General features: G+C 40.1%; 1 protein-coding gene across 4 annotated transcripts in view; it reads right to left on the bottom strand.

The window, feature by feature from the left end:
* Positions 1-55: 55 nt before the first annotated feature.
* The window catches only part of pds5a (PDS5 cohesin associated factor A), a 20,990-nt gene continuing 1,702 nt past the window's right edge, over positions 56-19,343 (bottom strand). For 2 of the 4 annotated variants that reach the window (XM_035636117.2, XM_035636118.2), the window contains exons 3-34: positions 15,271-15,474; positions 14,865-14,951; positions 14,345-14,442; positions 13,318-13,444; positions 12,272-12,352; positions 11,978-12,118; positions 11,642-11,757; positions 10,948-11,042; positions 10,652-10,797; positions 10,180-10,331; positions 9,876-9,989; positions 9,288-9,369; positions 9,141-9,189; positions 8,865-9,004; positions 8,585-8,700; positions 8,045-8,150; positions 7,741-7,901; positions 7,290-7,413; positions 6,675-6,833; positions 6,432-6,500; positions 6,170-6,306; positions 5,736-5,859; positions 5,435-5,639; positions 5,035-5,149; positions 4,695-4,827; positions 4,471-4,590; positions 4,007-4,069; positions 3,528-3,676; positions 3,346-3,427; positions 2,996-3,255; positions 2,509-2,809; positions 56-1,233 (exon numbers count right to left, since the gene is read on the bottom strand). In XM_035636117.2, coding sequence (XP_035492010.2) covers positions 1,195-1,233; positions 2,509-2,809; positions 2,996-3,255; positions 3,346-3,427; positions 3,528-3,676; positions 4,007-4,069; positions 4,471-4,590; positions 4,695-4,827; positions 5,035-5,149; positions 5,435-5,639; positions 5,736-5,859; positions 6,170-6,306; positions 6,432-6,500; positions 6,675-6,833; positions 7,290-7,413; positions 7,741-7,901; positions 8,045-8,150; positions 8,585-8,700; positions 8,865-9,004; positions 9,141-9,189; positions 9,288-9,369; positions 9,876-9,989; positions 10,180-10,331; positions 10,652-10,797; positions 10,948-11,042; positions 11,642-11,757; positions 11,978-12,118; positions 12,272-12,352; positions 13,318-13,444; positions 14,345-14,442; positions 14,865-14,951; positions 15,271-15,474 — 4,095 coding nt within the window. In that variant the 3' untranslated portion in view covers positions 56-1,194. The remainder of the gene's footprint in view (positions 1,234-2,508; positions 2,810-2,995; positions 3,256-3,345; positions 3,428-3,527; positions 3,677-4,006; positions 4,070-4,470; positions 4,591-4,694; positions 4,828-5,034; positions 5,150-5,434; positions 5,640-5,735; positions 5,860-6,169; positions 6,307-6,431; positions 6,501-6,674; positions 6,834-7,289; positions 7,414-7,740; positions 7,902-8,044; positions 8,151-8,584; positions 8,701-8,864; positions 9,005-9,140; positions 9,190-9,287; positions 9,370-9,875; positions 9,990-10,179; positions 10,332-10,651; positions 10,798-10,947; positions 11,043-11,641; positions 11,758-11,977; positions 12,119-12,271; positions 12,353-13,317; positions 13,445-14,344; positions 14,443-14,864; positions 14,952-15,270; positions 15,475-19,343) is intronic. The other 2 variants (XM_035636119.2, XM_047334062.1) reach the window with 2 other exon arrangements.

Here is a 19,343-nt window from a genome sequence, read left to right as displayed (position 1 = left end):
TCGCCCAAGCGCTGCACTTTCATCACACGGTGATCAAGACAAACGCACTACAAAGTAACATCTAAAAGCATTTATTTTCTGGAAAAAAATTAAATATGATCATGGGAATAGGCATACTTTTAACTACATAAAAATAAGTTGTCCCCAACACAACCTCCAAGGTTTCCCACTCACTCAATGCTTAAAACCAGGCTTTAACCCAACAGAAAAACTGACAAAAGTACAAAAAATATTCCATTGTAAAAGATGAACAAAAACCTGAACACATAGTTGTATAGTAATATATCATATTATGCATTCCAAAGACTTAAGCAGTAAAAAAACAAAAAGGGTAATTCATACCCAGCTCAGTTTCAGAGCCCCTGAACAGGGGTCGAGGAGGCAAACGGAGCTTGGAACACAGTATCCAGAAACATTTGAAAATTTAAATTTGTTCATGAACACACTGGAAATGAATGAGAAGGCCTTCAAAAAGCATTGAACGGTGGCAGTTAAGAAGCCACAGAGAGTTTCTACCTGGCCTTATAACGCTATAACCCAGCTAAAGCACCTAAACATACCAAAGTTAGAAACCTAAACATAACAAACTTTATAAAATTTTGGTGCCGGCACATCTGTTAAATACATTGATGTTCCCATATTTTAGTCATTTGCTGCATTTTTTTTTTTTAAACGTCTTGAATAATCAAAAAGTTAAACTGGAAAGTTGCACATGGTTATTTACAAAAACAAAAGTCAAAATCAATTGTTAAGTAAATCTGGTGAGCTCGAAATAAAAAAAGATTGTAAAGGAGGACACAAGGAGGAAGAGGTCAGAAGACATAGAGTAGGATTTTTCCCAGGAAATTTAATAAGCAACAATCATAATCAGATTAAAACGTTTGTAAAATGTCCATCCTGTTTTGTTTTCCTTTTTTTAAAAACAGCTCCACAAAAGAAGCAAAGAGCAACGAACACACAGGGAAAAAAATATGGTTTTTTTGGGGTAACACCTACATAGTGAGCTTTAAATCAAGACTACAAGGTGTTTAAAACCTTTCTAGGATGTCAGTGGTGTGTGTATGTGTGCGCATGTTTGTATACTTTATGTGTGTGTTTTACGAAAGGTCCATAATGTGTCCAGAAAAGCTTTAAGAGTCAGAGGAGCGTGTGCGTACGGTTGGAAAGGTTACGAGGAAGAGTCTGGCCCGTTCTCTACAGTCTTGATTTCCTCTTCACCACTTTTCTCTTTACCTGAAAGACAACAAAGATTCAACTCAGCGTCATTTCAACCATCTCTCATGTTCTTGTCAACCATCGGTGATTTAAAAACCCAGATATATATCTGTGGCTCGTTACCTCCACCAAGGGGGTGACGTTTTCACCCCAGTTCGTTTGTCAGCACACTTAAGCAAAATCTACTCTACTGATTTCCATGAAACATGGACCAACGAAGAACCCAATACATTTTGTCATGGATTCACGCAATGGGGTGGATCCAGGATCACTTTCTTTGACATTGCGGGCCTATATATATTTTTAATCCCAAGGGATTAATTCCTGGACTGATATCTGTGACTTTGTGCGATTATGTGCGGCAGAATTGAAGGGAACTGTTGGGCCTGGGTGGAGGTACGCGTGTCGTTACAAATGTCTGTAGGAACTACAACACAAGGTATAAACGGCAAAATATCTCAAAATATGATGTCATTAGACTTTTTTTTTTTTAGACAGAAAAATTTAAAAAACAATTCGTTTTTGAATTATGGTGAATCATCATGGTAATAAAAACAGATTATTATTTTTGTGCACAATGAACGACACAAACCACTTGGTTAAAATTTCTTTCATACGGTTTCTGATGTTTGCAAGTTTTAATGCTTATGAAGAAGAACTACACAATGCTTTGTGCTATGTGACTGACCGCAAATCAGACATATTAAGTTCAAGTATAGGTTAAGCCCCTAACAACGGAGCCTACATTTTCCATAATGCAACTCAATTATGTTATCACTCCATGTTACAAGGCAAGACAGAAGAATCTGTTCTACAGGTGCTTGTTTCAAGTCAACAGGGGCGAAAGTGGATTTTTTTTGCTTCAAAACTGTATTAATGAAAAACAATGTTTGCCATGAATATATCAGATCCAGAATTTCGATTTCCTGGTTAAAGCTGTGTATGTATTCATTTTCGGCTGATTTCTGATGTATCTAGACATGGTACATGATCTGATACAAAAACTATACTGTACCTCAACTAAAATATATTCATATCATTACAACTGTCAACTCTACATATCTGTCCATAGTTTATTTACTATACTCTTTATACCATACTGTATTTAAGATTTGTTTGTGTATTCATACTGCACGTATCCCATTTATATTTTATTTTACTTTCTTTACTTTTTGCACTTCTGGTTATGTACTGACTGCATTTCAAGTCTCAGTACTTGTACTCTGTGCAATGACAAGAGAGTTGAATTTAAACTACAGATGTTTGGAAACGTCTGAGCCAAAGCCAACTCACTGCCGGTCCGCCTGTCTCTTCACTGTTGGGCTCTCCCTGCCTTTCAGAAGCAGTTCCCCTCTTTGTGATCTTGGTCTCTCCCTGGCTGTGTGTGTTGGACCTGGCAGCACAGCTGGTTTGTCCCTGTGTGACGGGGTATCTCTCTATGTCCTCCCTACCCTCTGAGCTGGACTCCAGCTCTATCTCAGTGTCCCCCTCGCTGCCCAGGAGGAGGACGACTGTCCCTACAGCTCTCCCTGTGTCCTCTGCCGGCTCTCTCTTTCTCTCTTTATCTCTCTCCTTGGTCACGAATGGCCACCTGCTGGATAAAAAAGTTGAAATCTGAAGGACGGCGGGATGTTGTTCTTTACCTACTGGCTAAAAAGACACGAACTGGGGGTAAATGTTAAGAGCACCACAGTGAAGAACTCAAGTGTCCTCTAGTTAGTGAGTTGTGATGAGCCAAGCTACTCCGCTGACGTTACTCAGCTCCTTCCTCCTCTCTTACCTCTGTAAGTCGATCTGTCTCTTTGTCCCTTCATCGTTCTGTTGCTGCTGTTTTGACACCTTGATGTTGACCGACTCTGGGTTGGAGTTGGCATCAGCTGCTCTCTTCCTGCCTCTACCAGCTCCGCCGCCTGTCGGTGCTGCCGTTTCCTTTTTTTCAGCCGCTACAGCAGTGGCGGCTGTTTTAGGCGGGCGGCCACGTCGTTTGACGGGCGACGCTTCCGTCACGGCGTCAGGGGTCACATTTTGACTCGGCTCGTCCTGAAAGCCGATGATAAAAAAAGCTTGGTTAAGAAAACACTGCTTGAAAACAGGAGTATGTGTTGTTTCAGTTGAGCTTTCCACACTAACCTTCTTTCCCTCGTCATTTTTGATCATCGGGTTCTCATTGTTTTCCTGTACTCGGCTCTCTGATGACTCGACAGCAGCGTTGCTGTTACGAGACACATTTAAAAAAAAGTTTTAATCACTGTCGAAATATACTTTGTTTTCTGTTTTCTTGTGTGTGTATATGTGAGTGAGAGTGTAATTGCCTGTTCTTGTTGATGGTTGAGGAGCTCAGCGGAGATGAGTTGCTGGTATTACTGGCCGTGTCCGTGGCCGGCGTGGTCTTGGTAAAGATCCGTCTCCCTGGTACCGTCAGAGGTTTGTTCACAGCTCCCAACACCGGAGCAGCTTTGGGCTGCATCAAGAAAGGGAAGGAGGGGTGGGCTTCAATATATCACTTGTGTCTGTCTGTATTAATGTTCTACATGTAGCACTCACTCCGACACAAGCTTTATACGTGAATACACAGAATATAAATATGTTCATATGGACACCAGAAAATAAAATAATAAATATATCATTACCGTTTTAGATCGTCATCAAGGTAGTCATCCCATCTTATGCTCCACCCCCCACCAAATTAAACTAACCCTCTTATGTATACTCTACATGGCTGGTCAGCACTCTCCTGACTGTACAATACCGTTTACAATGGTTTTGAAAGCAGTAAGTGTTTTGCATTTACCTTCCCAGTGAGCAGCATTTGTCTCATCTCTGCCAACAGGTACTCTTTATCGTTTTTGAACTCCTGTTGAGATAAAAGTGAATACAAAATTTGATTAGCATAAACTGCTCAACCACAGTTGAGTCATTGGCAGAATGTCTGTGTCTGCTACTTGTCGACTCCTACTGTCCAATTAGCAAATAAGATTACGTTGCGTTGGTTATTTGCAGCCTGTAGTTTTCCCTTGCTGCAGATTCAGAGAAAGTTCAATGACAGTCATACAGTAAGCACCCACAGCAACCACTGGCTGTCTTGTGAAAGAAGGTTGCATCAAACGCTATCACAGTGGCTATGAATAAAGTAGACCATGTTGAGCTCTGAGGGGTTGCTCTCTTCAGGAGAAGCAAAGGTTGGTTTTATATTGTGAGTGAATATATTAGCCACATATAATGGTGTGTGTGTGTGTGTTTGAGTGTGTGTATTGCCTTGTCTTGTACGAGGAAGAACTTGGAAGGTAAGACGGGGTCTTTGGGAGAGTCCAGGTGACATGCAGTGCTCTTGTTGGCGATGACAAAGAGAGCAACATCACAGACAATATACAGCTTCTGTGAACACAACAACACAAGAAACACCGTTAGTATAGTCAATTCACAAACTTAGCCAGCCATTGTTTGTGCTGTGTGTGTGCTGTGTGTGTGTGTGTGTGTACCTCATTGGCCTTTGTATCTTCAGGACACTGTGCATCCTTGGTCTGTTTGATGTTCTCCACCATCTTCCGAAGAAAGGCATGACTGTTGTTCTCATTCTTGGTCATCAGCACTTCCAGCATGAACCACAGGCATCTATACAACAAAAGCGCACACACCATTAACATTTCATTTGTCACAGCTGTAATCATTATCATGGGACTATTTGTGCATTTTTAGGGTTATGTAAATAAAATGTTCTCATAAAAAAAAAGGATAGTGATTAAAAGACAAATTCCCAGCTGTATCTTGGGAGTCAGGAACAGTTAAGGACACAAAATCAAAATGCAGCATTTGACTCACTCTTTGATGTCTTTGAGCTGTTCATATTCAAGTGGTTTTGTGAAGTCTGGGTCATGGGCCAGCAGGTGGATCATATAGGGAACGACATACTCGGGAAGGAGGGAGACAAGTTTTTCTGATGGAGAGAATAACTCATTTTAATATGCATGTGTGTTTCCATCTACCTATTTTTACTGTGCTTTTGCAATTATGGAAAAAGTTTTTATACTTGGCTGATATGGAAGAGATGGTATACTGATAAAACAGAAATCGAAACAAATCTCATATCTTGATAGAGGTAGGTAGAAAACTTGACATATCCAATAAAGAAAATTTCAGTAACTTCACAGATATGTTCTCTAAAATGACACCAGTCGCTGTGTGTAATCATGGAGCCGGTGGAGTTTCAGAGAACACTGACCCTGAGCGAGCGGGTTTTGTTTGATGAACTCTCTGCGGACGGAGATGTTTTTGAGGAGGCACTGTCGGGCGTGGGCACGCCGCTCTTTTACCGGGTCCTTGGCACACAGGGCAAAGACAGCCAAGTACTCAAGGGGCAGTAGCAGTTTGACAAGAGCCAGGTGCAACTTCTGAGCAAAGATCTGACGAACCTGGTAGCACTCGTCCTGTACATACAAAGGAAGACATGTAGCATTAAGAAAAAAAAAACGAAATTCACGCAGCTCATACAAGAGGAAAAGGGATGTAAAGGCGAGACTGACATTGATAACAAGGCCGCAGAGCTGAAATTGTTCAGGTGTGATGATGTCGTGGTAACAAGGCTCCTGGGCCAACTTCATAATGGCTCCACCTGCGGCCAGCCTCAGGCGAGACATGTCTGATTTACTGCGAGGAGAAAGGAAAAAACAAAGGGAAATAGGATAAGAAAGAAAAATTAAAAGACAAACAAAAAATGAATAACTCACAAATGTGGTACATTGAATTTGTAACAAATGAATAAACTTTATGGACACCAGCTTGTTTTCATAAGGAGCTGTTAACTTTTCGTTTTACTCCTAAAGCTCCACATCTCGAGTAAATAAAAACGGTTAGCTACACTACAGCATCCCATTTTTTGAGCTCTCACACAAATGCCCCTTAAAGATCCATCAGCTCTAAAATGACCCGGCACAGTGACCCTTAATCCCTGGGCTACCTGATCTTCTTCTGCTCCGTGAGGTCTCCCTCGCTGACCAACATGGCTGACAGCAGGCGCAGGGTGGAGTTTGCCGACTTGGATTGGTTGTTCTTCATTCCTAATAACCAACGCACCAGCAGCTTGATGGCTTGCACCTGTGGTAATAGGAAACTTCTTTGTCACCAACACAACAATCGTGGATGTGCGTTTGTTAAGTTAAAAAAATAATAGTCATTGGACTTCAGTGGAATATATCCAGGTTTTGTTTGCCCCCTTTTACCTTTGCTAGAACTTCAGGTGAGACTTCCTCATCAGTGGTCCAAAGTTTGCCATTCTTGTTTCCCACCGACTGTAGACACAAAAAACATTTATTAACCCTTTTCTTTGCATATACACATACCACTAAATTTCAACAATCTCCATGACATTACTTTGAAAACACAAAAACAGTTAGATAAAGTGTGCAATTAAATAGTCGCGACATCATGCGTCTGATTTTGTTTATAATTTGATGCACACATACTCTGTCATTCATGAGCAAGTCCTTCACGATGAAGTTCGCCACGATGGACTTCATTGGTGAAGCAAACTGATCCGGGGCCAGCATGGAGATGTGGCCCAATGACACAAGGGGGGTGATGAGCTGTTCTGGGACGTCTGCGTTCAAACTACGTGACAGAGGCTGGGGGGTGGGGAAAAACACAATGTAAGGCCAAAACAAAAAGAAGTCACTTCAATTAATGACGACCTACTGGATGGAAAAACCGGAGAAAAGAACAACACTGTACAACACAACTGTAACAAAAGATGGATCTAGCAGGTTAAGTAACGCAGCTCTCACACATACGCGTCAGAGGCCCCAGCAGAAACGCTGCTCATTCATTTTGAATGGGGCAATGACATTAGTTGAAAAACTGCATTGTGGGTCAGTGCACGTGCTAGTCAATCAAATTATGTTGCCTGACATCAAACGTCAAAATGGCCTGCTATGTTGTGTGTCCCCACAAAGAAAAAGTGATTGGTTGTCGTCTTTTTGACAATCATGCCAGCACCAAGAATCGTGCATCAAGCACTAAAGTGTGCACAATGCCTAAGTGTATGTGCTGCGTAAAGTTTCAGTTTGGAAATGGCCTCCTACCTCAAAAATCTGTGCCAGCTGCACTTCCTTGTTGTTGAAGATGGCATGGATACAGTGGACTGCCTGCTTGGCCTGATGAGGTGTGCCCCGCTTAGCCTTCTGGTGCAGGACGGGAATCAGCGTCCTGATGGATTCAGCAGGTATCAACAGGTGTACATAGAAGCAGATTCCTTCTGTGCTTCACTCAACAACTGGACTGGTGCTGACCAAGTCCTTCAGGTAAGTTTGCCCTCTCTGTGCAGTTTTGCCCGGTTCGCATTTACACAATTCTTCTTAGTAGTAGTTTAATGAGGTAAGTAATACAAAGATAAATCTATATTTAATAGATCATAAGTATGATTAGACAGATACTTAACTTTCAAAATAAACTAAACAAGCACAAAATATAGTCTGAATGCATCATTTGCACATATTCACTTAATATTAATCTCTCTTTTCATAGATGTCTTACGATTTGATCTGTTGTAACTCTGTCTCAATCTTTTGCCCAGTGTTTCTGAAAATCTGTATCGCCGCCTCTGCCACCTTGTCATCCTCCATCTTCAAACACTGGAGCAGAGACTCGTAGGTCTCTGCTGAGTGGAACGCTGTGGGGTGGGTAAATGATAGGACCTAGAAGTAATGAAATAGGGTAGATATAAATTTACTTTTTCAAATTTATTCATCAGATTCAAGCCTCTGCCCATGCACACTTTGCAATATGAAAATTAACTTTTGCAGACTTGAAACCTCTGCGCCTGGTCTGTGTCGTGTACCTTCAGTAGCTCCAGGCCCGAGCGGATGGCTGTGTCAGGGGTAACGCCCTCCTCATCATCGTCAGCTGTGCCTTCAATGGATTTATTAAGCAGCTTCACCAGAGCACTAAAAAAACCAATAATTAAATAAAATAAATTATAATTAACAGTAAATTATTAGCATTTTTAAATTAAACTTTTTTCAGGAAAAATTAAGGATTTTATACATCCCAGAAGACATTAGCAAGAATTAAAAACAAAAGAAAATTGTTATGCTCTTTAAATTAAAGTACTAGACGTCATTTGCTACGAATTCTTCCTCTGTCATGGTGTTTTTCCATGAAGCAGAAAGGGTTAAAGACGTGCCCTGACTGGTGCCTGCAGTTACATAGCTTCCCCACTAGGTGTCTCAGTGAATGAGAAAAGCCTGGCCATGGAATTACACAAATGACAGACACAAAGTACATGAAGCACTTTATCACTGATATCACACACACTGATGGTTTTCCTCAGTTTGTACTGTAGACTGGAGCATGTGCAAAACATTTTTTTAATTCTGACCTGATTGCCTCAGAGTCAATGTGGACAGGAGCGATGCGCTCCAACAGGAACTTGACCATCTCCAGGAAGGGGTTGGTGGGCTGTTTGGGGAACGTCAGCTTCCGAGTGATCTCCCTCTACACACAATACAAGTAGCAACACTGTTAAGAACAACATTCATGGATTATGTGTTTGCGATGTTAACACTTGTGTGTATGTGTTGAAGAGAGACAGAAGATTGGCTGTCTGTCAGTGAGTGAGTGTATATGCTAGGGTGGATGAATATTCAGTGTCCTCTCACCACACAGATCTCAGCCTGTTTGCAGGAGCAGGTCGGGCTGATGAGCATCTCCAGCTGGACTCGGAGCTTCTCGTCCTCACCAAGAACCTGGTTGAACCTCTTCATGAAGTCCTGGGCCTTTCCTGCATCTGGCAGGTTCTCTGGAAACACCACAGAGAGTTGGGATCACGTATTAACATTGAGTGATTACGATGCCAATTACATTAATAGCATTACTTAGCAATGACATGAGTTGAATAGTTTTTGTTGTCGTTGGTGGTGGTGTTTCAAACTTACTAGCAATACTCATCAGCTTCCCAAACATGGATGTGTTATTAGCTTCAGACTACCAAGGGAAAAAGACACAAACAAGTCAAACATATGTAAGGACATGGACACTAAGAGACATGGAGGAAATGTATGTAATTGTGTGTGTGAGCTCACCACAGGCAGCTTGTGAAGGTCAAGCAGCTCTTTGACAAGGCCTCTGAGCATATTCTGACACTTCCACATCTCATTCAGAGCCCTGACAACAACAACAATTTCAAAAAAAGAGGAGAAATAGTGAGAGGTGGCAAAAACACAATGGGCAATAAATACTGTCGTCCTTGTGATTTTTACTAGTGTGTGATGTTTGTGTTCATGTTGTGTATAGAAACTGGGTTGGTCTTGTTGCCATGTAGCACCTGTGTGTGTGTTTGTAAAACAAGTCATCCTACATCCATCAGCCTACGCACAATTTGGATTAAGATAAAAACAAAAACTAAAATATATATGATATAAATATATATCAAAAGGCACCACTTTACCACGTGGTTTAACATAATTGTGAAGTCTGATTCAAACATTTGAAATGGTTTTCACGTTCTGCTCCAAAAACTAATTAAAGTCTGTCAGTTTATCCCCCTTCATTATGCTGGGGGATAGAAATTGTGTTATTGTCAAACATACAAGTATTTATGTGTACAATCTAAAATGTGTTGCTGTGTGTGTTTTTACTGCAAAGTTTGTCGAAATTGCAGGTTTACTGACTTGACAGCATTTGTGTCCAGGCAGGCATACAGGTAGTAGAGACACTTCATCTTCTCCTCTGTGTCAAGACTGTGAGGGACCATGTACTGGGCAAAGATCTTCTCTACTAATAATCTGTCGAAAGGAAGATAGGGTTTACAGCAAATAGAGGATGATAGATAGATAGATAGATAAAGATTTGTTCTTGTATCACTAATTTCAAATGGTCTACTGCAACCTTTTGTAGCTTCTCTACAGACTGCTCACGTTGGCTGTCTATTATAAAAATGAGTTCAGTCCATATGTACAGTATGCGCGTACTCACTTGTCATCAATGCTGTTCTGATAATATATGTGCAGCAGCTTGTCTTTGATCCAGCTGATCTTCTGGGCAGACTCCTTCCCGGCCTCATGGTGAAGACAATATTTCTTAAAAAGCTGAGCCAGGCCCATCATGGCCTCCTTACGCACACGCCACTATAGGAGAAGGGAGAGCAGGGGAATTTAAATTAACTTGTTTTATGAGGGAAGTTCCTGTACTCTTTGTACTCTTAGACAAACAAACATTTTATCTATACGAGACTCTACATATTAATGTGGGTGAGAAGCGATTACGGACTCAAACATTTTTATTCTATACGTCTCAGAGGTCCATGACTGTTGATAATCAAAAGAAGCAAAATTAAGCAAAATAATGAGACAACTGCTTTACAACTATCCTAATTGGCATTTGATTAATTTTCTACATGCCTATAATACTATCTGATATGCCAAATGTGAGTGCACATTTGTCTCACCCTCTTGTCCAAAGTCCTTTCACGTACGAAGCCCAACAGCTGGTCATTGACCAAGTTGAGGTCTTTCTTTCCAGCATTGATGATAGTGACAATGACATCATGACGGATGGCTTCCTCTGGGTCATGGGAACGCACCTTTAAGTACTCTGATTGGATAAAGAAGAGAAAGACATGAGACCACAATATTGTCCAGAGAATAATGTGAAAGAAAGGAACTGAATTGGAGGAGAGAGGAAGAGTGAAAAAAATACAGAAGTGAGAAAAACAAAAAGACATGAACACAAGTGAAAGCACACCTGTCAGGTCTCTGGCCAGGTCTGGGTGGTTCATGAGGCAGTGGCTGGCAAACTTCACACACTCTAGCCTCACTGGAACGTGGATGTCGTTGAAGCTGGAGAAAAACATCAGTTATACATATGATAAACATATGAGGAAGCAGGTGACTGATGGATGAAATTCAAATTTAGAGTCTAAAAGAAACTATACTAATATTTAAGGAGAAAAATATCTGATATTTTTCTCATTAGAACGCGCTCTTTATTTGTTTGCTGTCATATTGACAGCAAACACTGCACTATCAACTCAGCTGATAGTGGGAGTTCGCCCTGTTTACCTCAACTAATTCTCCATTAGCCAATCGTCTTGTTGCTGACAGACTTTGATTTGTTTCATTCACAGGGATGCTTTCCAGGTGATATTGAATTCTCTCTTCTAACCCTAATCCATCTCTTTACTACTAAGTGAAAAAAGAATTCCTGTGGATTAGCAAATAATCTCCAAATATCAAAACCCCAAAGGAGGGGAATTCCTACTCCATGAGTTTCCCAACCTGTGAAAAGCATGATGCTTTTTTATATTTTTGTACATCTTTAATTTCAAGCCAAAAAAAACACCTAAAAACACATCAGTCATAATGTGACTTGGGTTTGTCCTGATTGGAATGGATCAGCTTAATGCATCAACATTTGTGTGTGCACACGTGTAACTCACCGTCCTAAGAAGCACTGCCACAGTGGTCTGTTCTGAGAGGCAAGCTCTGAGTCTTTGGCCCCAAACAACTTCGCTAGCAACCGTACAACAGCGAGACGCTCCTCGCCATCATTGCTCTGCAAACACGACACACAAAATTCTCTTTTAACAGATAGGATATTGCATTACAACCACCAATAATTACCCTACAAACAATTCTAAAAGATGTGAATATTTATCACTGGTGTGGTCAATGTTAACATTTTAGGCAATGCATCAACATTGTGTGTGTGTGTGTGTGTGTGTGTGTGTGTGTGTGTGTGTGTGTGTGTGTGTGTGTGTGTGTGTGTGTTATACCTTAAGTTTGAATTCAAGCTGTGGCATGACAGAAGTAAGAAGCATTGGGTCGATGGCAAACAGTTCCTGGATTAGGTCAAAGACGTGCTCTGATAGGTCACTCACTGATGACTTGCCCATCACTAAAACCTGATTAAAGAACTGGGGAAGAAGAAAAAAAAACACCATCAGAAAGAAAGCATCTTAAGTTGACAGAGGACAAGAGTCAGATAAACAAAAACATAGTCAAACTGAAAATGAACAACAGAGACATGGAGAGAAAACAAATAATATAGACTGAAGGATGCTACTCACGTTTGCGATGCATGTCTCTATGGTCTGGACAGTCCTCTTAAGCAGAGTCTTTGCAAGGTCGTATGCTTGCTTGTTCAAATTCTGCCCCAAGGAAAGTTAAACACCTATTAGCTCGATCAACTAGACATATATTTCTCAAACACTCACAGAAGAGATAGTCTTGTACAGCCAGACGTATCTCAACAGCCCTAGGTCTGGGCTGGAGAGATCATTTTTTGTGGCTTGTGTGCATTTATTTAAACCAATCACAATTATCTTGGGATTCAGTGTTGACAATTCAGGTGCCACTGAAAAATAGTGAACTTGTTTTGGTGGTTAACATTAGCATGTTGTGAGGTAATCAAAGTAATTAAAATGGCTAATTCCCCACAAACAAAAGGCAGCAACAACTGTAAAAGGTGTATGTCAACTGTTTGATTGGAAGAGGCAAATCTTGCCATTTTAATGTGTTTTCCACAACAAAGGTGACTTTGAAAATGTTGACTGTCAGCTAGCGGAGGGGGAGGAGAATGCCGCGTGAGACACATCAGGTGAGGTAGACTATGTTAAATATGACATCAGTCGAAAGTGGTTGAAAACTAGGCAAGGCTCATTGTTGTCAATTTTTCCAAAACAGACTTTCATCAGGAAACAGAAAGTTGTGTTTTTTTTCTCCAAATAGACACAATTTATTAAAATGTAGAGTCATAAGGGACTTGAGCTCAGAGAAGGAAAGGTTTATTAACAGAAAGCAAAAAAAAGTAATAGGAAAGAAGCCCAAGTCTCTCAAAGTAATTAAAAAAATAATAAACAGTTTTTGTGGTAAACTTTGTAATTTTATAATCTCATTTTAATGCAGAGTTGCAGAATACAAATCAGCCACAATGTTAAAACTGGTAACTGTCTTTAATGTTGTGGCTGGTCAATGGTATGTGTTTACTGATATTTTATTAAATGTTTTTCAACAATTCTGTGATATTTAAAAGATATACCCCAAAAAACAACAATGCAAAAAAAATAATTTTATAATGAAGTTATACATCTGAGTGTGTCTGCACATTTCTTACCTTGTGTGCAGGGATGAGGTTAATGAGGATGGTATCCAGCAGCTCCTGTGTGACTCCGTCCCCCTCCATGATGATAGAACTCATCAGATCCATCATGTGCATCTGAACTTTCTGGTTATGGCTGTTACTGTTGAGAAAGAAAGACAGAGACTGAGACGAGGACATCTTGCGCATGAAGGTTTCCTGATAAATCGAGAAAGAAAAACTGATGAATTAAAGATAACAATCAGTTATTAATTATAACCCTCCGCCTACACATGGTGTTAAAAATGGCTTTAGTTGTAACTATATAGATTCACATCATACATACTAGGGCTGGGTGATTAATCAAAAAGTAACTAAAACCAACATTATTACTCAACAACTGACCTAATTTTAGTCATTAACATCTTTGAAAATTTCCATTTTTCATACAGGGGTCTACCAAAGTATTATCACCAAAACTCCCAAAGATTGCTACGACACGCCCAAAGTCTGAAGTAGATAAACCTGCAGAGTGTATTATAAGGGATTTATTACAACAATGTCACTCCCTGCCCAAGTGAAATATGACAAGCCATAAATGTTTTAGGTCCATTTAGAGCTACATAAAATATGAATTATTTTGAAAACAACAAGACGTGAAATAGAGCACATTATAGTTGGACATTCTTAATTTTGCAAACAAATACTTGGATGTTCTAAAACCTTGGAATCTTGTCCACAAGTGTTTTTAATAGGATATTGTTCAGTAATCGTAACAGAGGAAAATTAGTCCCCAGCCCTAATACATACATAAATTAAATCAAGTTTGCATGCTCTAATAGAACATTTCATTGTGCATGATTGTAGGTAAGTGAAACATGTTATTATCAGCTGTAAAAAAGGAGGCATATGACAGATTCAAGGACAACCCCAGTGACAGTGGAAGAACATACGGTCTGATAAACAGTAACATTTTAGAGTGTGAAAGGAAAATGAGGTGGGGGTATCAGATATGAATAGAGAGAAAGGAAACAAAAGGAGCAGCAGATAACAAGGGCCTTACTTGATGACAGAGAAGAGTGTTTTGAAAAGCTGGATGAAGATCTCGTTGCAGTCCTCCAGCTCAAAACATATGTTGTATGACTTCACCCATGCCAGGTTCTACAGAAACGGAAAATGTTTCTGCTGTCAGAAATTCAGTGAAGTTTCACTTTAAACAACAATGCATAAAACATGAGTATAACAGCAAATAATGATAAAATGATTATCATTATCACTAGCAATTTCCATGCTAACTTATTTGATTAATTAATTGTTTGGTCAGTGAAATGCCCCAATTTTTTTTTTTTTTTAAATAGTGCCAATAACAACTTCTCAAAATTCCTATGCTATTTCTCGACATGAAATAGCTCATCCGTCCATTTGACAAACTGGACAATGAGAATTTGTAGCCTTGAATAATTTTTAGCTTGAAATGTATTAATTATTGGATTGTCAAAATAGTTGCAGATTATTTGGCAACTGCTTCACATCTAGACACAAGTAGTATGTATCACAAGTATCCCCTCTTTAGCTCCTCTTACTTCCAGCAGGTAGAAGTATCTGTTGAACTGAGGACTCTTGGTGTCTTCTAGCCCCTTCAACTGTCTGGTGATGAACAGGAAGATGTCCTGGAGAAAAGACAGTAAAACAAATGACTGTGTAACTGTAACTAAAAACATTTATGAAGGCTCAAAAAAAAGAAGAAGAAACAGCTGATTTGTGACAAGGTTGATCACACATCAAAAAAGCAACAATATCTCCATTTTCATGGGATTGTCAACTGAAGATTAAAGCAAATTTTTTTATCTCCATGCTTGTGTTAAAAACATAAAATCTGTAGAGATGTGATTTTAACTCTAAAGCTTGGAATGCTTCTGAGTAATATTTCCATGGGATTAGGGATGAGTCAGTTAATGGACAATTCAATACAGTTACTCAGTTCCTAACCTTGAGTTTGTCGTGGGAGGTGTAGGGAGCCTCAGGAGCATAGATCCTGAAGATGTCAGCCAAACAACAAGCCACCAGTAGCCGTACATCTTTATTTGGGTTCCTAAGGAAGAACTCTGAGGCAAGATGGAGCGCCAGGCTGAGATACTGCTGCTTCTCCTCTTCCGAGTCTTGATCCATGTCCATGTAGGTCTTCACCACCATCTTTGAAACAGAGCAACAAGAGGAGGGTGAGATGGGACCCATCTTGAGAGGCCAGAATTAAAAGTAAAATATTTTACGGCTCAACGTTAAGAAAATCGAGTTGTCCAGTAGCCTTTGCATTTTGTAATTTGCTTGAGGAGAAAGATGTATTAGTATAAAGCTGATCTGGCAGAAGGCTTGCACAGGATATGGGCAGCCTCTCCATCTCTGGCATGAAATACTAAAATTACAACAGCAGTGCTCGAGATGGAAAATGCCATTTCAAAAAGAAGTTAGCAACCATTTTTCAAACCAAAGAGGCTCCACTCGCATTGCTGGCTGACGCCAAGTCAAACAGCTAGTTTCTTTTTAATCATTTTAAATTCAATTTTAATTTGTATAACGCCATATCACAACATACACACATTATCTCAAGGCACTTTACATAGCAAGGTCGAGGCCTTACAAATATGACAGAGAAAACAACCAACAGTTCCTTCAATGAGCTGTGGACTGTGGAGAGAAAAAAAGTCTCTTTAACAGGAGGAAACCTCATCTCTGTTTATTCTGTTGAATAAAAGTTTTCATATGTGTATAAAGGCAAACATAAATGCCGATACGATACGTCTGGGAAAGGTGATCCAATTAGTACCCCTTTGAATAATCCTATATTGGCCTGGTGGCTATATTTTGAACCACGTATGCGAACAAGAAGGACAGAAAGCCTCTTATGAACAAGCTCCATGGTCCCCTAGACACTGAAGCATAAAAAAACATTTTCAGCAGAAGCACCCAGGGGGCAACATTTGTTGAAATGAATGGGGTGCCATCTTGGAGTACTGGATCAAGTTTTGTTGATACAGCAATTGATTGCGATTAGATGGTGATGCTCCAAGAACGAACAATGAAGAAACAATATAAAAAGTTGGATACAAACTTTTCACACTGATATTCCCATTCAAGCAAATTATCCAGAGCACACTATAGTTCACTTCAGTTATAAGTCACTTTACTACGAGCTTGTTTGTAGAGAAAAGATGAAAACATGTGGCTGGTTTAGCTAGCAACGAAAGCAAAGCATTAACACGGTTATTCATTACTTCAGAAGAGCGGATGTGACAGAACCCACAGAGCCAGAGAACAGGGATGAGACTTCATCAGCTTAAAGGGGACTTCAGCAGAGACTTTTGATCCCTGTCCTGCTGTAGACTGCTGGATGAGCTCAAAGGGGGTCAGAAGAAGACCTGCTTATAAAAACTGGACTTCAGATATCCCTGCTGTCTAAATCAATGACTGTGGTGTAAATGGACTGAGCAGACTTTCTTTTAGAAATTTACAACTAAGAATTACTGGAGGTGTTAAAGCAGAAATAATGAAAACCTTATCTAATTGTAGATTTAGATGAACTGTATTCAATTTGCTAAATTTCTCCTTGTATTCCTTTATTAAAAAAAACACCAAATTGTTTGATGCGTTTTCATTAACAGTATCACGTGTTCTCCTTGGGGGGAAAAGTAAGCATCAAGCCGTGTGTGTGTGTGTGTGTGTGTGAGGGGGAGAGGTAAAGAATAGCAGTGGAGCTGGCTGAACAGCCAGGCAGCCAGCTGGGGTGGGGGATGGGCCAACAGCTCCGGCAAACTGCAGAGCACCACACTCACTCCTACACACAGACAAACCCACCTCCGCTGGCCTAAACAGTCACAGCACAGCCCACGAAGACAGTGAAGACTACAGAACTGAGTGTGTGGGCCTGATGAGCTGCAGAGTATGCCTGTAACTATGAACCCTCAGCACCAAATAAGTGGTCAACCTGTGGGAAACACCTTTTTATACAAAATTTTAGTTCTGTCAGAAAATATATATACAAACTGCAAAATTTTCAACAAAATTCGTCCCACAATTTAATGATATAATTCATTCCAGCAGCTCTGATATTATCTGATAAACTATAACTTGACAACCATTTCCTTTAACAGGGTGGTCAGAAACATACCGGCACACCAGAAGTAAAGCAATACAAACTTCAAGATATCTTGAGTATGTGTATGCAATCTGTCTGGTTGCTGCACTGAGCCCCCGCGCGTGTGTAAAAGTCAATAATGACTTCAATTTTGTAAATCATTAATAAATGAGTTTGATAAAAGTACTACTTTCTGTAATATATGCATACATTATTTTTTAAAAATCAAGTCAGTAAGTTAAGTTAAGTCAGTTTTGTAGCTTAAAACTCTGTGCAACATACACCCTCTGTCCTAAGGCCCTCGAATCAGACAAGGAAAAATAGGGATTCCACTTCTTGGACAAACAGACTTGCAATGTCATGTACACATGTGCTTGTGTACAGGATAGAGCCATAAAGTAGGTTGATAAGGAACTTGCAGATAATTATTACATTACATGAATTTTGCTGGCCCTTTGGTCCAAATCGACTTACAGTCATCAAGGCAGGAAGCATTAAGGACCTTCCCCAAGGGTCCACTCTGGGATGACATGGAATCGAACCCTGACCGTGTGTACCAATGTCATCGGTGTAACCCACTAAGCTATACCAGCTGTCATCTGTCAGCTGTCGAATATCACCTGAACACTTTGAACGTAACTGTCGTGGTTTACTCTCACGGTTTTCATAGTCTCAGGCTACATTCGTACTACCACGTTTCCGTTTTAAAACTGAAACAAATGTTTGAGCTCTGTATCAGTATCCACCTCCATACTAACACACCTGAAAATAAATATCATGTGACCATTTATGACACTGAGCATGTGCGTACCAGTGTAAACAGGAGGCAGATCATCTACTCTGCAATTGGGTACTTAGTTCCAGAAAATACTATACACGACAAACAACAGTGGTGAAAATTAAGCTGCACTTCTCTGGGGTCGATGAGGAGATAGAACTTTTACTTATAAAGTAATTACGTTTCGTCTTCACCGTTAGTGGTCGAGTCGTGACTGATAACAACCAACCAAGAAGCGAATGTGGGTGACTATGTCATCATCTCCAAAAGTCTCTGCTTTTGCCCATCCATTCTACAATGCAGCCCAGGCATTTTCAAACCCCTCCCTTTCAGGCGCCTTTTTAGCCCGTCCATAACACAGCGCTGCCAGGGAGTCGTATATGTAGGAGCAGTGATGCGTTTTAAAAAGAACAAGTGGTAACGTGGATGTAGCCTCAGTATTTTTAGTGAAAACCCTGTAGTGTACACTGTCTTGTCAGCCCCCATTCAAAACTGGTATTGACGACATTCATTAGAGTTGATTGAATTGAAAAGGGAAAACACTGGGGTCATTGTTTATTAACTTTCCAGCAAAGTATTTTACGAACTAGTGAGCAACCAAACGTGAAATCACCTTTTGACCCTTTGGACAACTGTCTGCTCAGCTGTCATGGTACTGGGCTACAAATGCTGCAAATGTATGTAAACAATGGAATCAAGACAGACTATGTGATGAAATATTTTTAAAATTACCACAAGCATGTTTTTTTTTTACCATTATTCTGTATCATTAGTCTGTGTCGGCCAGGCTCTATTTTCCATTTGAAGTTAGGATTCAAATTTCAGGGCACTCGCATATCATATATTAAATACCGATGGGTGACAAACTAAAGTGAACACAACTAAAATAGTTTTATAAGTGTCAGTATAATTATGTCATTATAAGAACCAGTCTGATGGAGCTGAAACCTACAGTTATCCAAATGTTCCTGGGCTCTCCCTCTTCTCCCTCCTCTCACCCCAACTGGATAGAAATTTCTTCCCATTAAAAGTTTTTTGTTTTGTTCTCCACAGTCGCCACGTGCTCGCTCACTGTGGGAGCTGTTGGAGTTTTCTGTAATATTGCATTGTCTGGACTTACAGTGTAAAGTGCCTTGACATAATGTATGTTGT

This window comes from Scophthalmus maximus, chromosome 8 (genome assembly GCF_022379125.1).
Source record: "Scophthalmus maximus strain ysfricsl-2021 chromosome 8, ASM2237912v1, whole genome shotgun sequence".
NCBI lineage: Eukaryota > Metazoa > Chordata > Actinopteri > Pleuronectiformes > Scophthalmidae > Scophthalmus > Scophthalmus maximus.
The sequence above is the reverse complement of the archived record's forward strand: the minus strand, read 5'-3'. Positions and strand labels throughout refer to the sequence as shown.